We start from the raw sequence: 17,648 nt of genomic DNA, 5'->3' as shown, positions 1-17,648 counted from the left end.
CTGCAGGTTACCAAAGTTGTACCTTTGTGAATTCTGTCTAAAATACATGAAAAGCAGAACCATCCTGAAGCAACATATGAAGAAGTGCGGCTGGTTCCATCCTCCAGCCAATGAGATTTACAGAAAGGACAGTACCTCTGTTTTTGAGGTATCACAAACTATAAAATATCTTTCAAATGTCTAGCCCAGACTGTCTTCTGTACCTTATGTGTACCGCATTCAGAGACCCTAGCGTTTATTTGTGCAGAACAATTTCCAAGACAAGAAGCAGGGCATTCTGTAATTCCTGCATCAGTGATTGGTGTTTATCATAGCAAACTATGCTTTTATTCCTACATGAAAGGCTGGTGTTTATTGAGGCAAAGTATTTTATGGTACTTCAATTTCCCATGTTTATTCTGTGATACCTTTATGAGCTTTGGTGTTTTATTTATTTATTTATTTTTTTAAGGTCTGGGTATTCTCAGAAAACAAAGTGAATTAACGGTTACACTGATGACCCCTCTATACATGTAGTAGTCCCCATGTCGTCACAGTTGTGCAGCATGCATCAGTTTAATTTCTATCAAGAGCAATGCACGTGTGTGTGTGTGGGAGGGGGGGGTTCCTCACTTATTGCTGCTTACTCAAAGCAATTCTTTTCAAGTAAGACAGTGAAGTAGTATTTGTTTTCTACACCTCTTAATATTTTTATGGTTTTGGTATGTTCAAATTTAATTCTTGTGATCCTGCTAGACCAGTACAGATGTACTGGTCTAGCAGGCTGCCACCTTGCCAGCAAACAGAGAGATAATACCACAACTTTCCAATGATGTCATTATTATAATATAGCAGTGGTGCATAGGAGACACTTGCCAGTATTCTCTGTCTCTGGCAGATAGAGGATATGTGCTGGACTGGTGTAGCAGGATTTTCCAGGTTCCCAGAGTAACATCCTTTAACCTTTGCTTCTGGTGAAGCAGGCAACAGTCTTCAGACTGCATCACCTGGTTGAAATAGACCCCAGCTCCAAGGGTAACAGTTGTTATCTACTGTACAACAACTTAGGGGTCTGAGCAAGTCCTCAGCCTTGTCTGTGTCTGCCTAGAAAGTGTTCTGCATCTGGCAGTGGGTGGGATACTTGGCCTTTAAGGAACAGATACTGTTTGGCAAAGGTCTAGATGTTTTGTTGGCCTGTGGGGCACATAATTGGCCTAAATCTCTTCCAGAAGCTTAACCTCAGACCTTGGGGTTGGGGAGGCTGTTCATGGTTCCTTTCAAGGCTTCCTATGCTCTCATCAGAGCTCTGGTGGAGTCTTCGCACAGAGGGCATTCTCAGGCCCTGGACAGAGAGGTTACCCACAAGGAATGGCTCAACATCTGACAGGAGGAGCTAAGAAAACACAATGTTGCCAGGCTGATAAGTGACCCGTCAATAGTAGGGGTCGTCTTAAGGAACACTGGGAGACTTGGGCAGCAATCTTATTGAACAAGTGGGTGCTGGACATTATCCAGAGAGCTACAAGTTGCAGTTTGCATCTATTCTTCTAGATCTCTTTGTTTGCCACCATGCAGTCACTCAGACAAACTGCTACTACTGGTATGATTTATCATTGCTATAGTGCTGAAAGGCGTACACAGCACTGCACATTTGACATATAATAGACGGTCCCTGCTCTGAAGAGCTTACAATCTAAGTTGGACAGACAGGATACATAGGGGTTGGGGAGTTTCTAACGATAGGATGGCCATAGGTATCTTATGGTAAGTGGGAGTTGGAAGTTAAAAGCAGCCTCGAAAAAGTGGGCTTTTAGCTTGGATTTGAATACTGCTAGAGACGGAGCCTGAACTACAAACGAGTATTTGGGCGACGATACAGTGCTTGCTTGCCCTAGGAGCAATGGAGCAAGTGCTGGAAGGAGAATAGGGCCTGGGCAAATACTCCATATACTTTTTCATACTCAAGATACATCTGGTTTACTGGAGACCCATTCTGAGCCTCAGGTCAGTAAATTTATCTCTCAGGATCCCATGGTTCCAGATGGAAACAGGCTTGGTGATAGCCTCGGTGGGGCCAGTAGAGTTCTGTGCCTCGATGGACTTATTGGAGTCAAATCTCCACATTCCAACCAGCGCACAGATAGTTCCTGAGTTGGAAACCAAACGGGTAATTTTATTTATATTTTGTGTATTGTTTGTAATATTTACTGTGTATGATTTATTGCTTTGGTTTAAGGCAGTTTATAAATTTTTAAAATAAATAAATTTCATGTGTTCAGCCAGTATTTTCAGTTCATAGTTCTCCCTTTTGGGCTGGCTACAGCACCATACGCATTCACCAAGGTGATGGTAGTGGGAGCGACCTGCTCACAAAAGGAGGGAATCTAAGTCTATCCTTACCTGAGCGAGTGATTGATTCATGCTTCATCCAAGGCTGCTTGCAACTGAGCAGTGGCTCGAATGGTCCAGCTGTCACAGGAACTAGGCTGGGTGACCAATTACAGGAAGAGTAATTTGCACCCAGCACACACCCTGTAATATCTGAGAGTGCACTTTGACATGGCAAAGAGTTGAGGTTTCCTTCCCAGCATTTGCAGGCTGAAGCTCTATGAGCAGATTCAGGCCTTGCTGGCACTCTCATCTCCATCTGCTTAGCAGTACCTGCAAGTCTTGGGGTCAAGTGGCCTTCTTTGAGATGGTTCTTTGAACAAAGGCCCGCTTCAGATCTCTCTAAGCTTCTGTTCTGGTGGTCAACCCTGACAGACCTGTTTAGTGGCATTTACCCAGGATGTTCGAAGCATGTTAGGAGTCTACAGTAGAGGCTGCAACCTGAATCCTTGACAGGGGGAGTTCCATTGCGAATTCCATGCTGGATAATTCTGGCAACAGACATCAGCCTCTTTGGGAAAGGGAGTCATTGCAGTGACTGCCAGGTCCAAGGGCGATGATCACAGATCCAGTGGTATAGGGAATCATCTCAGACAATTGCACAGCAATGGCCTATGTCAAAAGGCCAAGAGGGTATCAAGCATGCCCCATTATAGAGAGAGGCCACTCTGTTGTTTAGACAAAGACTCACTTATAGGTTGTGTCGGCAGCCCATGTAGTAATTGTGGAAAACATCCAGGCGGATTTTCTTAACAGACAGGCCCTGAAGCCATAAGAATGGTACATGACCAAGAAGGCTTTTGACAAGATAGTGCAGCGTCGGGACTTTCCCACGTTGACCTTATGGCCTTAGTCAGCAACAAAAAGGCCACAAATATGAGCCGGGAAGTGCTGAGGTGGATACTTTAGTTCAAGCCTGGCCACAAGTGAGTTTCCTATATGTCTTTCTTCTGTGATCAGTAATTGGCAGGATATTAAGAAGAATTGATGATCTTACAGGACTGGTCATTTTTGTTGCTCCAGACTGGTCACACCATCTGTGGTACACAGATCTGATATGCCTGATAAGAGATCAGAGTCTCCGGCTGCCAGTACCTCCGAGTCTCGTTTCCCAGGGCCCAGTAACCATAAAAGACCCAAGAGCTTTGATCTTACGGTGAATGTAGTGAAATCAGTTAGTGGAGTTTTAAAAAATTTGGATAATTTCCTAAAAGAGAAGTCCATAGGCCATTATTGAGATGGCTTGGGGAAATCACTGCTTATTCCTAGGATAAGCAACATAAAATCTGTTACTACTTGGGCTCTAGCTTGGTACTTGGGGCCTGGGATGGCTAGTGTTGGAAATAGGATACTGGGCATGATGGACTTTCGGTCTGTCCCATATCATGGCAATTCTTATGTTCTTAACAAATCAAGAAGGATTTATATTATTATAAATTTGTTTTAAACATTTGGTAATAAACCTAGTAAATTGTTAGTGACAGTAGCTAACCCTTAGCAGAGGTCCATACTGTGTTTCCCCAAAAAGGGGTACTGACCAATAAGAAGGAAGGATGCAGGTGTCATGAAGCAATTCTTAGAGAGGCTTCATCTGCCCCTAGCTCACTCAGACTCAGTTGGATGACTGAAATTCTCAGATTACAGTGGAGAAGATGGAAGGAGCTAGCCATAGAAAGTGCCAGGCCTTGATGACTTTTTCAGTGGAATCGTATAAATTAATGTAGGGGTTGGTGATCCCATCACTGTTGGGTTGTTTCAGGATGTCTTGGAATTGTATTTTTTATCCCTCTGAAATGGCCAAGGTGTTGATTACAGTTATATCAAAGCCCAGGAAGGATCCACTATTGCTGAAATCTTATAGATTTATTCATTGTTAAGCTTTGACATCAACATTTTTGGCAAATATCCTCACTAATAGGTTAATGAATCACCTTCCAAATATGATTGCAGATGAACAGGAAGGGTCTGAATGGGTGGGTGCTTCATGTAAGGAGAATCTTAGCCATGATAGAATTTTGTCAGACTGAATTCCCTCATTTATCATCTTTGACACTAAGAAAGCATTTGATAGTGTGGATTGGTCTACATGGCATTGAAGGGAACTTCCTTTCTGCTATTTGGACCCTATATGTGCACCTCATGGCATCTGTGGTGATTAATAGCTGGATGTTATAACTCTTCCTTCTCTCCCAGGGTATCAAGCAGGGGAAACCACATTCTCTTTTCTGTGGGAGGTGGGGGGTTGGTGCCCCTGATTTTTTTAATCAAAGGAGACCTAGAAATTTGGGAGTAGATACAGTCATGTGAAAAAATTAGAACACCCCATGAAATAGTTCTTTCTTAAGAAATGTTCACAAATTGATGTCAAATCTTTTTTTTATTTATCTCTGGGAAAAAAAAGTGATGTGTCTCTCATATACCTTATTTTTCGCTCCATAAGACACTTTTTTCCCACCCAAAAGTGGGTGGAAATCTCGGTGCATCTTAAGAAGCGAAGGTACAAATTTTGGTACCCTCCCCCCGTACCATTGTAAAACCCGCCTTCTGCACCACCTTCCTAAACCTACCTGCCCGCTGCTGCCGAGCCTCTTTTTTAAACCCACCCATCCATCTGCTGCCGCCGCACCTCCTTTCTAAACCTGCCCGCCGCTGCCAAACCTCATTTTTAAACCCGCCCACTGCCGCCGCACCACTTTTTTTTTTTTAAACCCTCCCCTGGTCCATCCATCTTCCGTCGCCGTTTCCCGTTTTTTACCTGGTGGTCCAGCGTCCAGCCAGCTTCTCATTTCTCGGCCAGTGGCGAAACAAATCAGCAGCGCGGCCGTCAGGAGCAAGCTTTACGCTCTCCTGCTTGGTCCCGTGCTACTTTCTGAATGGCTGCCATAGGTTCATGCAGGACTCGCGAGAACTTATGGCAGCCAATCGGAAAGCAGCATGGGGCCGAGCGGGAGAGCGTAAAGCTTACTCCTGATGGCCGCGCTGCTGATTTGTTTTGCCGCTGGCCGGGAAATGAGGAGCCCAGAAGAGCAAAGGCTGCCACGGCAGGCAGGGAGGGAGTGAAGCCGGCTGGAAATGATGGCGGCAGAATTTTAAAAGGTACAGGGGGTTTGCTGGTTGGCCTGGAGCTGGCTGGCTGGCTGGCTGGTTTGGGGTTGGGGGGATGGCTGGCTGGCCTGGGGCTGGCTGGCTGGCCTGGGGCTGGAGGACTGGTTTGGGGCTGGCTGGGGGCAGGCTGGCTTGGGGCTGCCTACCATTAGATGTGCCCACCACTAGATGTGCCCTGTACCCTGTCCTGGCCTACCATTAGACCACCAGAGGGGGGATAGGGTACAGGGCGCACACCATTTGGTTCAGAATTTTTTTTTTTTTGGTTTTTCCTTCTCTAGAGGTGGATGCGTCTTATGGTCAGGTGTGTCTTATGGAGCGAAAAATACGGTATCTCACATTTAGGGGTCTATATCTCCTGCAGGCTAGCTCTGGCCTTTCAGTACGATATTTCTAACTTGTGAAATCCAGTGTTCTCTCTAAGCCTTGCAGTCCTTGCTCCTGTCCTTGTTGGGCAGGATATATCTTTTTTAAATGATTATTCTAGCAGAATGGCTTTTGTCTTACAAATGTTGCCTTTTTAGTCATTATGATGGGTCAGTAGCAGATTAGTGAAGCTCTGAGGAGATATCTTTGGCAGGATAGAAAGGCCAGGCTTCTGTTGGAAATTATGCAGTTTGAGAATACACAGAAAATGAAAGTAGATAAAGATCAAATGACCTATCCAGTCTTCCCATCCATATCATCTGCTATCCATTTTTTCTCCCTTAGAGATTCTGTGTGCATGTCCCTTGCTTTCTTGAATTTAGACACAGTTCTCGTCTCCACCACCTCTGGAGTCGGGATTCTGTTCCATATGTCTATCACCCTTTCCATAAAGAAATACAGTGGAACCTTGGTTTACGAGCATAATTTGTTCCAGAAGCATGCTTGTAAATCAAAGTGCTCGTATATCAAAGTGAGTTTCCACATAGGAACTAAGGGAAACTCGCTTGATACGTTCCCACCCACCCTCACCCCCGAGGCCAGCGGCGCTGCTGCACCTTAACCCCCCCCCCCCCGAGACCACCAGCGCTGCTCCACATCCCCCCCCCCCGCGATCTGGCTCCCCCCCCCCCCGCTTGCGTCCCCCACCCCCCGCACTGCAATCTGGCATCCCCCACGCACCCACCCAAACACATTGGCTTACTCCCCATCTGGCACCAGCACCAATGCACAGGACATGCCGGTGCTGGTGCCCGAAGATCTGCTGTCTTCCTTTTGCTGGGCCTAGAGCATCTGGTGCCAGATGGGGGTAAGCCAATGTGTGTGGGTGTGTGTGGGATGCCAGATCGCAGGGGGGGCGGCGCTCGTAAATCGAGTCAAGCTTGGTTTCCGAGGTGCCAGTTTTGTGAATATTTTGCTCGTCTTGCAAAACACTCGCAAACCGGTGCGCTCATAAACCGAGGTTTGACTGTATTTCCTTAGATTACACTTGTCTGTCTCCTTTTTCCATCATTCTATGCCCCCTCATTCCAGAGCTTCCTTTCAATTGAAAAAGACTTGTATCTTGTGCATGTATGCTGTTGAAATATTTAAATGTGTCTCTCATATTTCCCCTCTCCTGCCTTTATTCCAAAGTATTCATATTGAAATCTGTGAGTCTTTCTCCAAATGCTTTATGACAGAAACACAGACCTTTGGACCGACTCTATCCTGTTTACATCTTTTTTGAAGGTTTATATCTTTTTGAAAATGCAATCTTCAAAAATAGCACTCTAAATGAGGTCTTTCCATAGGCTTATATAGAGGCACTATCATCTCCTTTTTCCTGCTGGTCTTTCCTTTCACTGAGCATGCAAGCATCCTTCTAGCTTTTGCTGGCGCTTTTTCTACCTTTTTGGATACTTTAAGATCATCAGTATGATCGCCCCCAAATCTAGTTCTTCTTTTTTGCGCAGAAGTACTTCACCTCCTATTCTGTACAGTTCCTTTGGATTTTTGCAGGCCAAAATGCATGACCCTGCATTTTTTTAGCATTTTTAGCTCTCAAATTCTAGACTATTCTTTAAGGTTCCTTACATTGCTCCTCATATTAACCACACCATCAAAGGGTTGTGTTCGCGAGGAGCTAGCTAAATTAAAGCGATGGGGTTGGATGGTATACATCCGAGGGTGCTGAAGGAACTTGGGGAAGTTCTGGTGGCTCCACTGACTGACCTTTTCAAAGCTTCTCTAGAGTCAGAAGTGGTACCGGAGGACTGGAGAAGGGCAGATGTGGTCTCTCTACACAAAAGTGGAAGTAAGGAAGAAGTAGGGAATTACAGGCCAGTAAGTCTGATTTCTGCGGTATGCCAATTAATGGAATGCTTTTAAAACAGAGAATGGTGAAGTTTCTGGAATCCAGTGGATTACAGGACCAGATCAATTTCTTTGACTGGGTGACCAGAGAATTGGAAGAGGGAGTGCGCTAGATGTGATGTACTTAGATTTTAGCAAAGCCTTTGACAGTGTTTCACACAGATGTCTAATAAATAAACTAAGTGCCCTTGGGATGGGCCATAAAGTGACAGGCTCGGTCAAGAACTGGTTGAGTGGAAGATGACAGAGGGTAGTGGTTAATGAAGATCGCTCTGAGGAAAGGGATGTTACTAGTGGTGTGCCTTGAAGTATTGCTGAAGGGTTGTCAGGTAAGATTTCCCTCTTTGCGGATGATACCAAAATCTGTAATAGAGTAGACACCCTGAATGGTGTGAATAACATGAAGAAAGACCTAGCAAAGCTTGAAGAATGGTCTGAAATTTGGCAGCTAAAATTTAATGTTAAGAAATGCAAGGTCATGCATTTTGGCTGCAAAAACCCAAAGAAATGGTACAGTTAAGGGGGTGAGAGGTGGGGAGTGCATCTCTCCTGCTGCTGGAGGGGGGGGTTGCTTGGCAGCAGAATAGAGTAGACATCTCTCCCGCTGTGTTTGTGTGTGTGTGGGGAGGGGGGGAGATGTTGTGTGGCAATGGGGAGAGAGTGGGCACTAAAATGTGTGTAGGCTAAACCATTGGAAAATAGTTTAGCGATGGCGTTAAAGTTTTGAGAATCTAGGTCTCAGTCCTTCAACAGGGTATCCTGAGACCTTCTCCATAGTCTAGCATCCCCTAAATATAGGGGTTGCCAGACATGGCGGCGCTGTATTCCACTATCTTTGTAAAGTTAGTATTTTTTGAAATCTGGAAACTTGCTGTTGAATAAATCCTTTCCATGCCTGTTTTAATACTGAACACCACCATGCGGTGATCACTGGATGTCTGATGATCAACAGCTATAACATTGGAAATTCTCTCACTATTCATAAGCACTAGGTTCAGTAGTCCATCCTGCATGTGTTCAATTAACAAATGTCAAATCTGCAACTTTACAATATAGCCATCCTGTTTCATCATGTAATGGATTGGTTTAAGGACACATATTCTTGTTGGAAAGAGCAGTTATAGTATTGGTGAACTTGTCAGCATATTCTCCATGTCTCAGCTATGAAATTGACAGTGTAGTTATCTACCCATCAGTTAGTAGTTCCTTGAAGAGCATCTGACAGTTACTCTGTTGTTGAGTAAAAATTAAGCCAGAGGGTTCTACTGAAGCTTGCAGGGCAAAATGGTTTTCACATTTAACTGATCATCATAATCATCTGATTTATTATATAGTGAAGTAAAAAAAAAAAAATCTAAGCAGTTTACGAAATAAGTAAAAGAAAGCAAAGAAAAATACAAAGGGACATAGACTACTAGAACAACAAAAAGATAAAGATACAATTCCTTCAGTAACACTGCAGTGTACTTTAAATAAGGAGGAGTGGAAACACAAGGTAGGGGTGCAAAATCATTAAGACCGCATGGGAGACAAGGGTGAACATAAGGAAGCTGCTACTAGGCTACATCTCAAACAATATACCGTCAAAACTCGGTTTGCAAGTAATGCAATTTGTGAGTGTTTTGCAAGACAAGCAAAACAGTCGAACAAATCGTGCCTTGCAAACCGAGCATTGACTCGATTTGCGAGCCCCCGACAACTGGCATTGCCCGCGAGCCCCCCCCCCCCCAACAACCAGCATCGCCTGCCCAAACCCTTACCTTGGAGAGAGCGGGAGCCAGAAAGCCTTGAGCATGCGCAGATGCTCATGGACCAGCCCAGCAGAGATCAGCGACAAGAGGCAGGACCTTCCGGCACTGGTACATCCTGTGGGTTGGTGCTGCGTGCCGGTGCCAGATCGCGTTAAGGGTTTGGGTGGGCGGGCGATGCCGGTTCTCGAGGGTGGGGGGTTCTTTTTAGGATGTGATGGGGTGGGGTGGGGTGGAAGCGAGCAGTGCCGGTGGCCTCGTGGGGCGTGGGGTTCTGTGGAATGAAACAAGCGAGTTTCCCTTACTTTCTATGGGGAAACTTGCTTTGATATACGAGCACTTTGATTTACGAGCATGCTTCTGGAACAAATTATGCTCGCAAACCAAGGTTCCACTGTATCTTTAAAGGTATTAAGGGGGGTGGGGTCATCTGAACCTTTCCGTATCTGAGAGATCAATTTGGATTTGCTGCCAGTAATTTTTTTGCATATTTATAATATAGATATTATATCCAGGGACCTTCACCAGAGAAATGAAAGAAACACTAATGAAACTCATCTATCTTGAAAAGTAGGGGAACTAGGATAGTCTTTCAGGGTTAAAAAAACTCATATGATTTTTCAACACGGGCAGCAAATTAGAATGCAGATGGAAATTTCAATCTTTCTACCCTGTTTATAGAGGCATGAGTGAGAAACATCCCTTTTTTAACTATGAATGCCCTTTTAAGAGCTCCTTATAAGGTCCTGATGTGCCTCCGCTTCTCCTAGCTCCAAGCTTACGATGGAGCAAAATTGTCTACAGCTATGCCTTGTATTAAATGTGGACAGGGATCATTTGGGCATGCTCTGTAGTCCTGCCCTGGATGCAATCATTTTGGTCATGCATTGTTCATTATCTGACACATGCCATTAGTATTTGTTAGTCCCAAAAGCCAGAGTTGCTTGTTTTGGACCTTTGTATCCTCCTTACAGTGAATAAGAGGATCAGGCAGTTTTTCAGGAAAACATTTCTGTTGATCACCTCATTTGTCACTTCTTTCTCCAGATTGCTTATGAATATGTTATATTCTACAGCACAGATCCTAGTACAGACCCTTGGCGAATTCCACTACTAGCCTTTTCCCTCTTTCCCCCAGGTTGTCTCAGGCAGGTTTGTTAATAGGTTCAGATCATAACTAGCATTCTTTGGGATGCTGTTGGCAAAAGTAACCAACTCACTCCACTTTGCTTTGGCATTCACTAATTCAGACTAGGGTAGAATTTGGACTCTAAACCAACTGGATTTACTTAATGTCTTTGAGCAATATGGAAAAAGAATTTACACAATTGCAAAGGCAAGTAAACAAGATAGCATCATAACACAGTGTCTTATGTTTCTGCAGGACTTTTCACTCGTTCAAGGCTCCTCTGCAGTTCTTTTAAGGCAGTACCTTTTCTGAATTGTACTTTTCCCCAGGTGGGAATGTCTTTGTAAGTTCATTATCTTGGTAGATCCCAGAAATGTCCTCTTTATCCTCTGTTCCATATCAAGACCAAGATAATCTGTAACTCATACAGTTTCTCCTACTGCTTCTTCCTGTACCTTCCTCCACATGAGTGGTGATGTGTTAGTTCCCCATTCTAGCTTACACCTGAAGGCTTGTACAGTGGCCTATGCAACCCTGTGGCAGCTTTCCATTCCTCTTTTTTCTCCTGGTTCAGTGGCTAGCCAAATACTACCATTCTTTTATTGTATACCATGATATCGGAGGAAGCAGAAGTGAAAGACATAAGAACATAAGAGTTGCCATACTGGAGCAGACTAAAGGTCCATCAAGTCCAGTATCCTGTTTCTAACAATGACCAACCCAGGTCACATGTACCTGGCAAGATCCCAAGAAATAAATTAGGTTTTATACTGCTTATCCTAGGAATAAGCAATGGATTTCCCCAAGCCATCTCAATAATGGTTTATGGACTTTTGCTTTAGGAAATTATCCAAACCTTTTTTAAATCCTGCTAAGCTAACTGATTTCACCACATTCTCCGGCAACAAATTCCAGGGTTTAATTCTAGAATGCTACAAGATGACAGCAACAGCCCAAGTCTTGTAAAGCCTGTCATAACCAATGTTAGGAAATTATTTTTCACGGAGAGGGTAGTAGATGCCTGGAATGCCCTCCCGAGGGAAGTGGTGGAGAGGAAAACGGTGATGGAATTCAAAAAAGCGTGGGATAAACATAGAGGATCTCTAATTAGAAAACGAAGGATGTAAATTTAAGAACTAAGGCCAATACTGAACAGAATTGCATGGTCTGTGTCCCATATGTGGTGATTTGGTGTAGGATGGGCTGGGGAAGGCATCAATGGTAACTTCAGTAACTTGGAACATGAGGATGTTACTGGCCAGTTGAACCTGAGGGCTTAAACAGAGCTCTAGAATGGCAACATTTCTATTGATTTGGCTAAAGTTTTGCTGCCATCATCTTTGTTGCCTTTTAACTTTTTCTTCAGAACTGTTTAAGGTTGTATACTAGGTTAACATGTATAAACAGGATAAAAAGCCCTTACCAGCCCGTTCCTCCTTAAGAGGATGGTAATTAAGTTTAACCACGTGCACATGATATATGTTAGGTCATCCTCTTTAAGAACAATGTAATGCCATGTTCCCCTTTGCTCAGAACCGGCAGGAGTTTGTGTGTAGCTAAAAGAAAGTAAAAGTTAATTTTATATAAGTTATAAGCTTAAAGTAATTGTTTAGAGGAGCCACTAATATTTGTATGTTTTTATTTCTTAGTGTTGTAAAGATATTTTACCTGATGCAGCGGGGAGGTAGTGTATCCTGCGAAATACAGGCCGCGTTGGATGTTTAAAAGTTACAAGCAACAGCCTTGGTTTTATAGAGCAGGAGTTATGCACTTTAAGCTTTATAAGCAGAAATGAATTAAAGAAGTTTACAGCACAAATGCACTTTCAAATACAGCACTTTAAAGCACCAGTACACTTCCTTAAGATAAATACTTTTTTCTGTCGGTTAAAAATGAATTGTTAGGTAATTGAATAGTGAATTTAGTATGAATTAGAAGATTTACATCAAATTATTTTTATGCAATTTTTTTAAAAAAAAGAAAAAATAATTTATTTAATGAATGAATTAAAGTATTGTAGTATTAACTGAATTTAAAAGGTAGGTAGGATGGGTTCAAGCTGGTGATGTAAGCAGGAGTAAGAGAACAATTTGGTTTGTCTCTTTGAGATAACCCGGAATGGGCTGGAGAATCAAGAGAAAATAGAGAGGACAGCAATCGTCGTGGGGGACTCCAACATCAGACAAGTAGACAGCCACATAGCGGGAAGAAGACTGGATCGGCTAGTGACCTGCCTACCGGGAGCCAAGGTAGAAGACATAGTGAGCCGCATCAACAGGATCATCAACAATGTGGAAGAAGAAGATACGGCGGTGGTGATCCATGTGGGGATGAACAACGTGAGCAACAGGAACTACAACAAGGAAGTACTGAAGGACCAGTTCCGGATGCCAGGAAAGAAGTTGAAGACCAGAACGCAGAGGATAGCATTCTTGGAGATCCTGCCGATACCCAGGGCCGACGAGAAGAGGCAGATGGAGCTGCAAGCAGTCAACACGTGGATGTGGCGCTAGTGTGAGGAAGAAGGATTCCACTTCATGCGCAACTGGACAATGTTCTGGGGGAAGAGCAAGCTATTCAGGAAGGACAGACTCCACCTTAGCAGAGACGGAACAAGGCTACTTGCAAGCAACATCAAGAGAGAAGTTGAGAAGTTTTTAAACTAGGAAGAAGGGGAAAGCTGAGTCGACTGAGAGAGAGAGAGTCAATGGTTCAGGAACCGATATACCCGGAGGATAGAAACATAGAAGATGACGGCAGATAAGGGCCATAGCTCATCAGGTCTGCCCACTCTACTGACCAACCCCCAAGTCTACTATCCTAGGGATCCCACTTTGTGCAGGAAGATAGAGGGGAAGACTCACCAGATCACAAGGGACACAAGAGGGAAGGAAATGTGAGAAAGGAACAGGCCGCAAACTCAAGTGTATGTAAACAATTGCAAGGAGCCTAAGGAATAAGATGAGTGAATTAGAAGCTATGGCACAAAAAGATAACATGGACATCATCAGCATCACGGAAATATGGTGGACCGAGGAAAACATCTGGGACACTATGCTACCGGATACAAACTATACCGAAGAGACAAAGTGGCTCAAAAAAGGTGGGGGCATATGTCAAAGAGGGAATTGATATTAAGACGGGTATAGAGAGGGCTCATTCAAAAGTAAATATTCTAGACTTTTAAAAAAACCAATTTTGTTCAGATGGGGGATTACTGTATATACTCGAATATAAACTGATCCAAATATAAACTGAGGTAACCTTCCCCCCCCAAAAAAAAAGGGGGGGGGAAGGTTGACGCGAATTTAAACCGAAGTTAGAAACTTGGGTTATCACTATAAGCCAATCTACAAAGACTAGAGACATTTTTGCCATATGTTTTAACATATTATTTAACTTTGCAATTCCATTTAACCTCTTTGCTTCCCTGACATAAACCTTAAAAATAGAAAAAGGTTATTATATCTATCACCACACAAAAGACAGACATAAAAATGGATAAAAGTCACAAATCATAAAGATAAAATCAAGCAATGTGGTACTTAGGCCTTGATTCTGCAAAATGCGTCTAAAGTTAGGTGCCGTTTAGGTGCCTAAAGTTAGACGTGTTTTGTAGAATCGCACTCAGCAGAGTTCAGTACTGTTTAGGCGTCCTTTAGAGCACAGTTCTTCAACCGCCGGTCCACAAAAAAATCTTGCCGGTCCGCGAAGGATTCGGGTCCCCGCCGCAACGAAAGGTGCCGGCGCCAGCTGACTTGCAACTTCCTGTTGCCGTCGCTGTGCCGGGACTCCTGCCTTCGCTGGGACTCCTGCAGCGTATGCTTCCTGCCTTGTCTCCACACCTCCCGACCAGCAGCGGCAGCTCTGTGTGCTTTTAACTTTGGCACAGAGCTGCCCCTAAGCAGTAGTTTAGCGCGGTTTCATGAGGCAGCCTCTGGGCCTTTGCTAGGCCGGCCCGCTTCGAAGAGGCGATGTGGGCCGGCCTAGCAAAGGCCCCGAGACTGCCTCATGAAACCGCGTTAAACTACTGCTTAGGGGCAGCTCTGTGCCGAAGTTAAAAGCACACAGAGCTGCCGCTTGCCTAAAGACTCTTGGGCCGCTGAAGGAGGGCAAAGAGCAGCAGTTCTGGAGGTTTCCCTTCTTCTCAACTTTGCAGGTCCCTTTTATCCACCTTTTTATTTTTTTTTCTTCAAACGGCAACGGACCCCAGCATCGACATCAAGAAAGTTCCACTGTTCCTTGCAAGTGGTTCTGCTCGGCCAAAGCTTCCCCTCTGACATGAGCCACCCTCAGGGGAAAGAAAGTGACCCGCAAAGGTGAGGGGAAGGGGGGCAGATGATGGAAGTTGGGGGGGGGGAGAGAGAAGGGGCAGATGATGGAATGGAGGAGATGAGAGAGAGAAAAGGGGACAGATGATGGAAATGAGAAGAAGGGAGAGAGAACAGAAGGCAGATGGATGTCAGTTGAGAGGGGAGAGCAGATACTGAATGGAAGAGGGGAAAGAACACATACTGGATGGAAGAAGGAGATAAATAAAGGAGGAAGAAAATAGTAAGATAATGGAGGGGTGAGGGAAAGCGGTGACAAGCTGTGGGTAGACATAGTGAAAAGAGGGAAACAGGACTAAATAGTAAGAAATAATTTAATTTAGATGGAGGCAGAAAATAGAGAAGGAAGACCAGAGAAGAAAAGAGAACAGAGAACAATATCAGATCTGAGTGGAGGAAATGAGAAGAGAGAGATGCTAAAAACCACAGGGGGGAGGAAGGACAGAGATGCCAGACCATGAGGGGAACAGAAGGAAGATGATGGATGCCAGACCAAATTTGGGGGGGGGGAGCAGGAGGAGAGATGGCAGGGAAAGACAGACAGTGAATGGAAGGGGCAGATGCTGGACTGAAGAGACAGAGAAGGTTATCATGCCGCTGTACTGGGCCATGGTACGCCCTCACCTGGAGTACTGCGTCCAGCACTGGTCACCGTACATGAAGAAGGACACGGTACTACTCGAAAGGGTCCAGAGAAGAGCGACTAAGATGGTTAAGGGGTTGGAGGAGTTGCCGTACAGCGAAAGATTAGAGAAACTGGGCCTCTTCTCCCTCGAACAGAGGAGATTAAGAGGGGACATGATCGAAACATTCAAGATACTGAAGGGAATAGACTTAGTAGAGAAAGATACTATTCACCCTCTCCAAGGTAGGGAGAACGAGAGGGCACTCTCTAAAGTTGAAAGGGGATAGATTCCATACAAACGTAAGGAAGTTCTTCTTCACCCAGAGAGTGGTAGAAAGCTGGAACGCTCTTCCAGAGGCTGTTATAGGGGAAAACACCCTCCAAGGATTCAAGACAAAGTTAGACAAGTTCCTGCTGAACAAGAACGTGTGCTGGTAGGGCTAGTCTCAGTTAGGTCTTAGACCAAAGGGCCGCCACATGAGCGGACTGCTGGGCATGCTGGACCACTGGTCTGACCCAGCAGTGGCAATTCTTATGTTCTTAGGGCAGACGCTGGATAGAAGAGAGTGAAAAGGCAATGAAAGCAGAAACCAGAGACGACAAAAGGTAGAAAAAAATAATTTTATTTCTATCTTGTGATTCAAATATATCAGATTTGAAATATGTATCTTGCTAGACATAACTGGGGAGTGCAAAGCCCAGGCAGTGCTTATTTAGCTTCCAGCCGGCTTAGGGCTCTCTCTGACCAGGGGGCAGTTGCCCTAGTTCCACTCCCCTAACACCATTCCTGTCATGTGTTACTGTGGTATTCTGTTACATGATATTTGTGTAGCATTCTGTAATAATTTGGCTTATTCAGTTTTCTTGATAGTAGAGGGGATATATGTGAAGGGGAGGGGAGACAGGGGTTTTGTTGATCTTTGCCCTGTATTATTTGTATTTATAAAATGACAATTGTATAGAATATTGTTTCTTTTTATACTTTAATAAAATATGTTCAATATAAAATCATAACTATTTGAGGCTTGTGCGGATGGGATCAGATGGTTTGTGGGACCGAGCTCGTGGGGAAGAGCAGCGATGGTTTTAAAAAAAAAATTTCAGTCTTAGTAGTTTGCCGGTCCACGAAATAATTATTTTATTTCCGCCAGTCCATAGGTGTAAAAAGGTTGAAGAACACTGCTTTAGAGAATCAGGTTTTAGATGAAATTTAGACTTCCAAACAATATACTTAATGCTATAATATTTTATTATTATGTTATTAGAATGGTGATTTTATGCTGTTTTTCATTATAATTGTAATACTAGGTGTTGGATCTGTTAAATGCTTTTATTTATTTCTCTTCCATCAGACAGAGTGACTGGGATTCGAACCAGCAACATTAGAATAGAAGGGTATAGGTTTAACCATTGTGCTATAGTGAGCTAGCAAGCTGCATAGCAATTGTAAAACTGGGTCTTATAGGCATTGTAAGGAAGTCTACTTTTGAGCACAGATTAGGCTTTAGATAGACCTGAGTTCTATGGACAGAACTTAGGCACTCTTTGGACGTTCTTCTGGAACTTAGGCACAGTTTGGATGTCCTTAATGCGATCTGCTAAATAGCTCTCTGGGTTTTATTTTTGCTTTATTAAGCTCAAAATACATTTAATGCACCACATAAACGGGGCACATCAAAACAGATATATTGTATGTAAAACCTATTTTTGTGAACAAACAGCAATGTTATTTGCTAATTAGAGGAAAAGATCCATTAACTGAAGCACAGCACATGAAAAACATAGCTTTAGTTTTCTTGCTAAAAAGCTACCCTTTTTTTCTGACTAAACAATGCTCCAATCAGCTCATTCTTGAAAGCAAAGAAAGCACATGACAAAAATATATAGATTGCATTCATAACTTCATTTGCAAAAGCTTAAAAACAGGAAAAATCAGATTCAGACCTTAGCATGGCTTCTACTTCATTACAAATGGAGCTTTGCAGCTGCACAGTGGTGACCTCATTGTGAGATCATCAAGGTGCACCTACAAGGTAGAATGCCATAATTAAAATATGTGCTGG

The 17,648-nt window shown here is 43.8% G+C and overlaps 1 protein-coding gene across 3 annotated transcripts in view; it reads left to right on the top strand.

The window, feature by feature from the left end:
- Positions 1-17,648, top strand: part of KAT6A (lysine acetyltransferase 6A) — a 408,346-nt gene that overhangs the window by 236,157 nt on the left and 154,541 nt on the right. For all 3 annotated transcript variants that reach the window (XM_033949340.1, XM_033949338.1, XM_033949341.1), the window contains one exon: positions 7-148. In XM_033949340.1, the coding sequence (XP_033805231.1) occupies positions 7-148 (142 nt within the window). The remainder of the gene's footprint in view (positions 1-6; positions 149-17,648) is intronic.

Source organism: Geotrypetes seraphini, chromosome 6 (genome assembly GCF_902459505.1).
Source record: "Geotrypetes seraphini chromosome 6, aGeoSer1.1, whole genome shotgun sequence".
Classification (NCBI taxonomy): Eukaryota; Metazoa; Chordata; class Amphibia; order Gymnophiona; family Dermophiidae; genus Geotrypetes; species Geotrypetes seraphini.
Note: the sequence above shows the minus strand (reverse complement) of the source record. Positions and strands in the feature narration are given on the sequence as shown.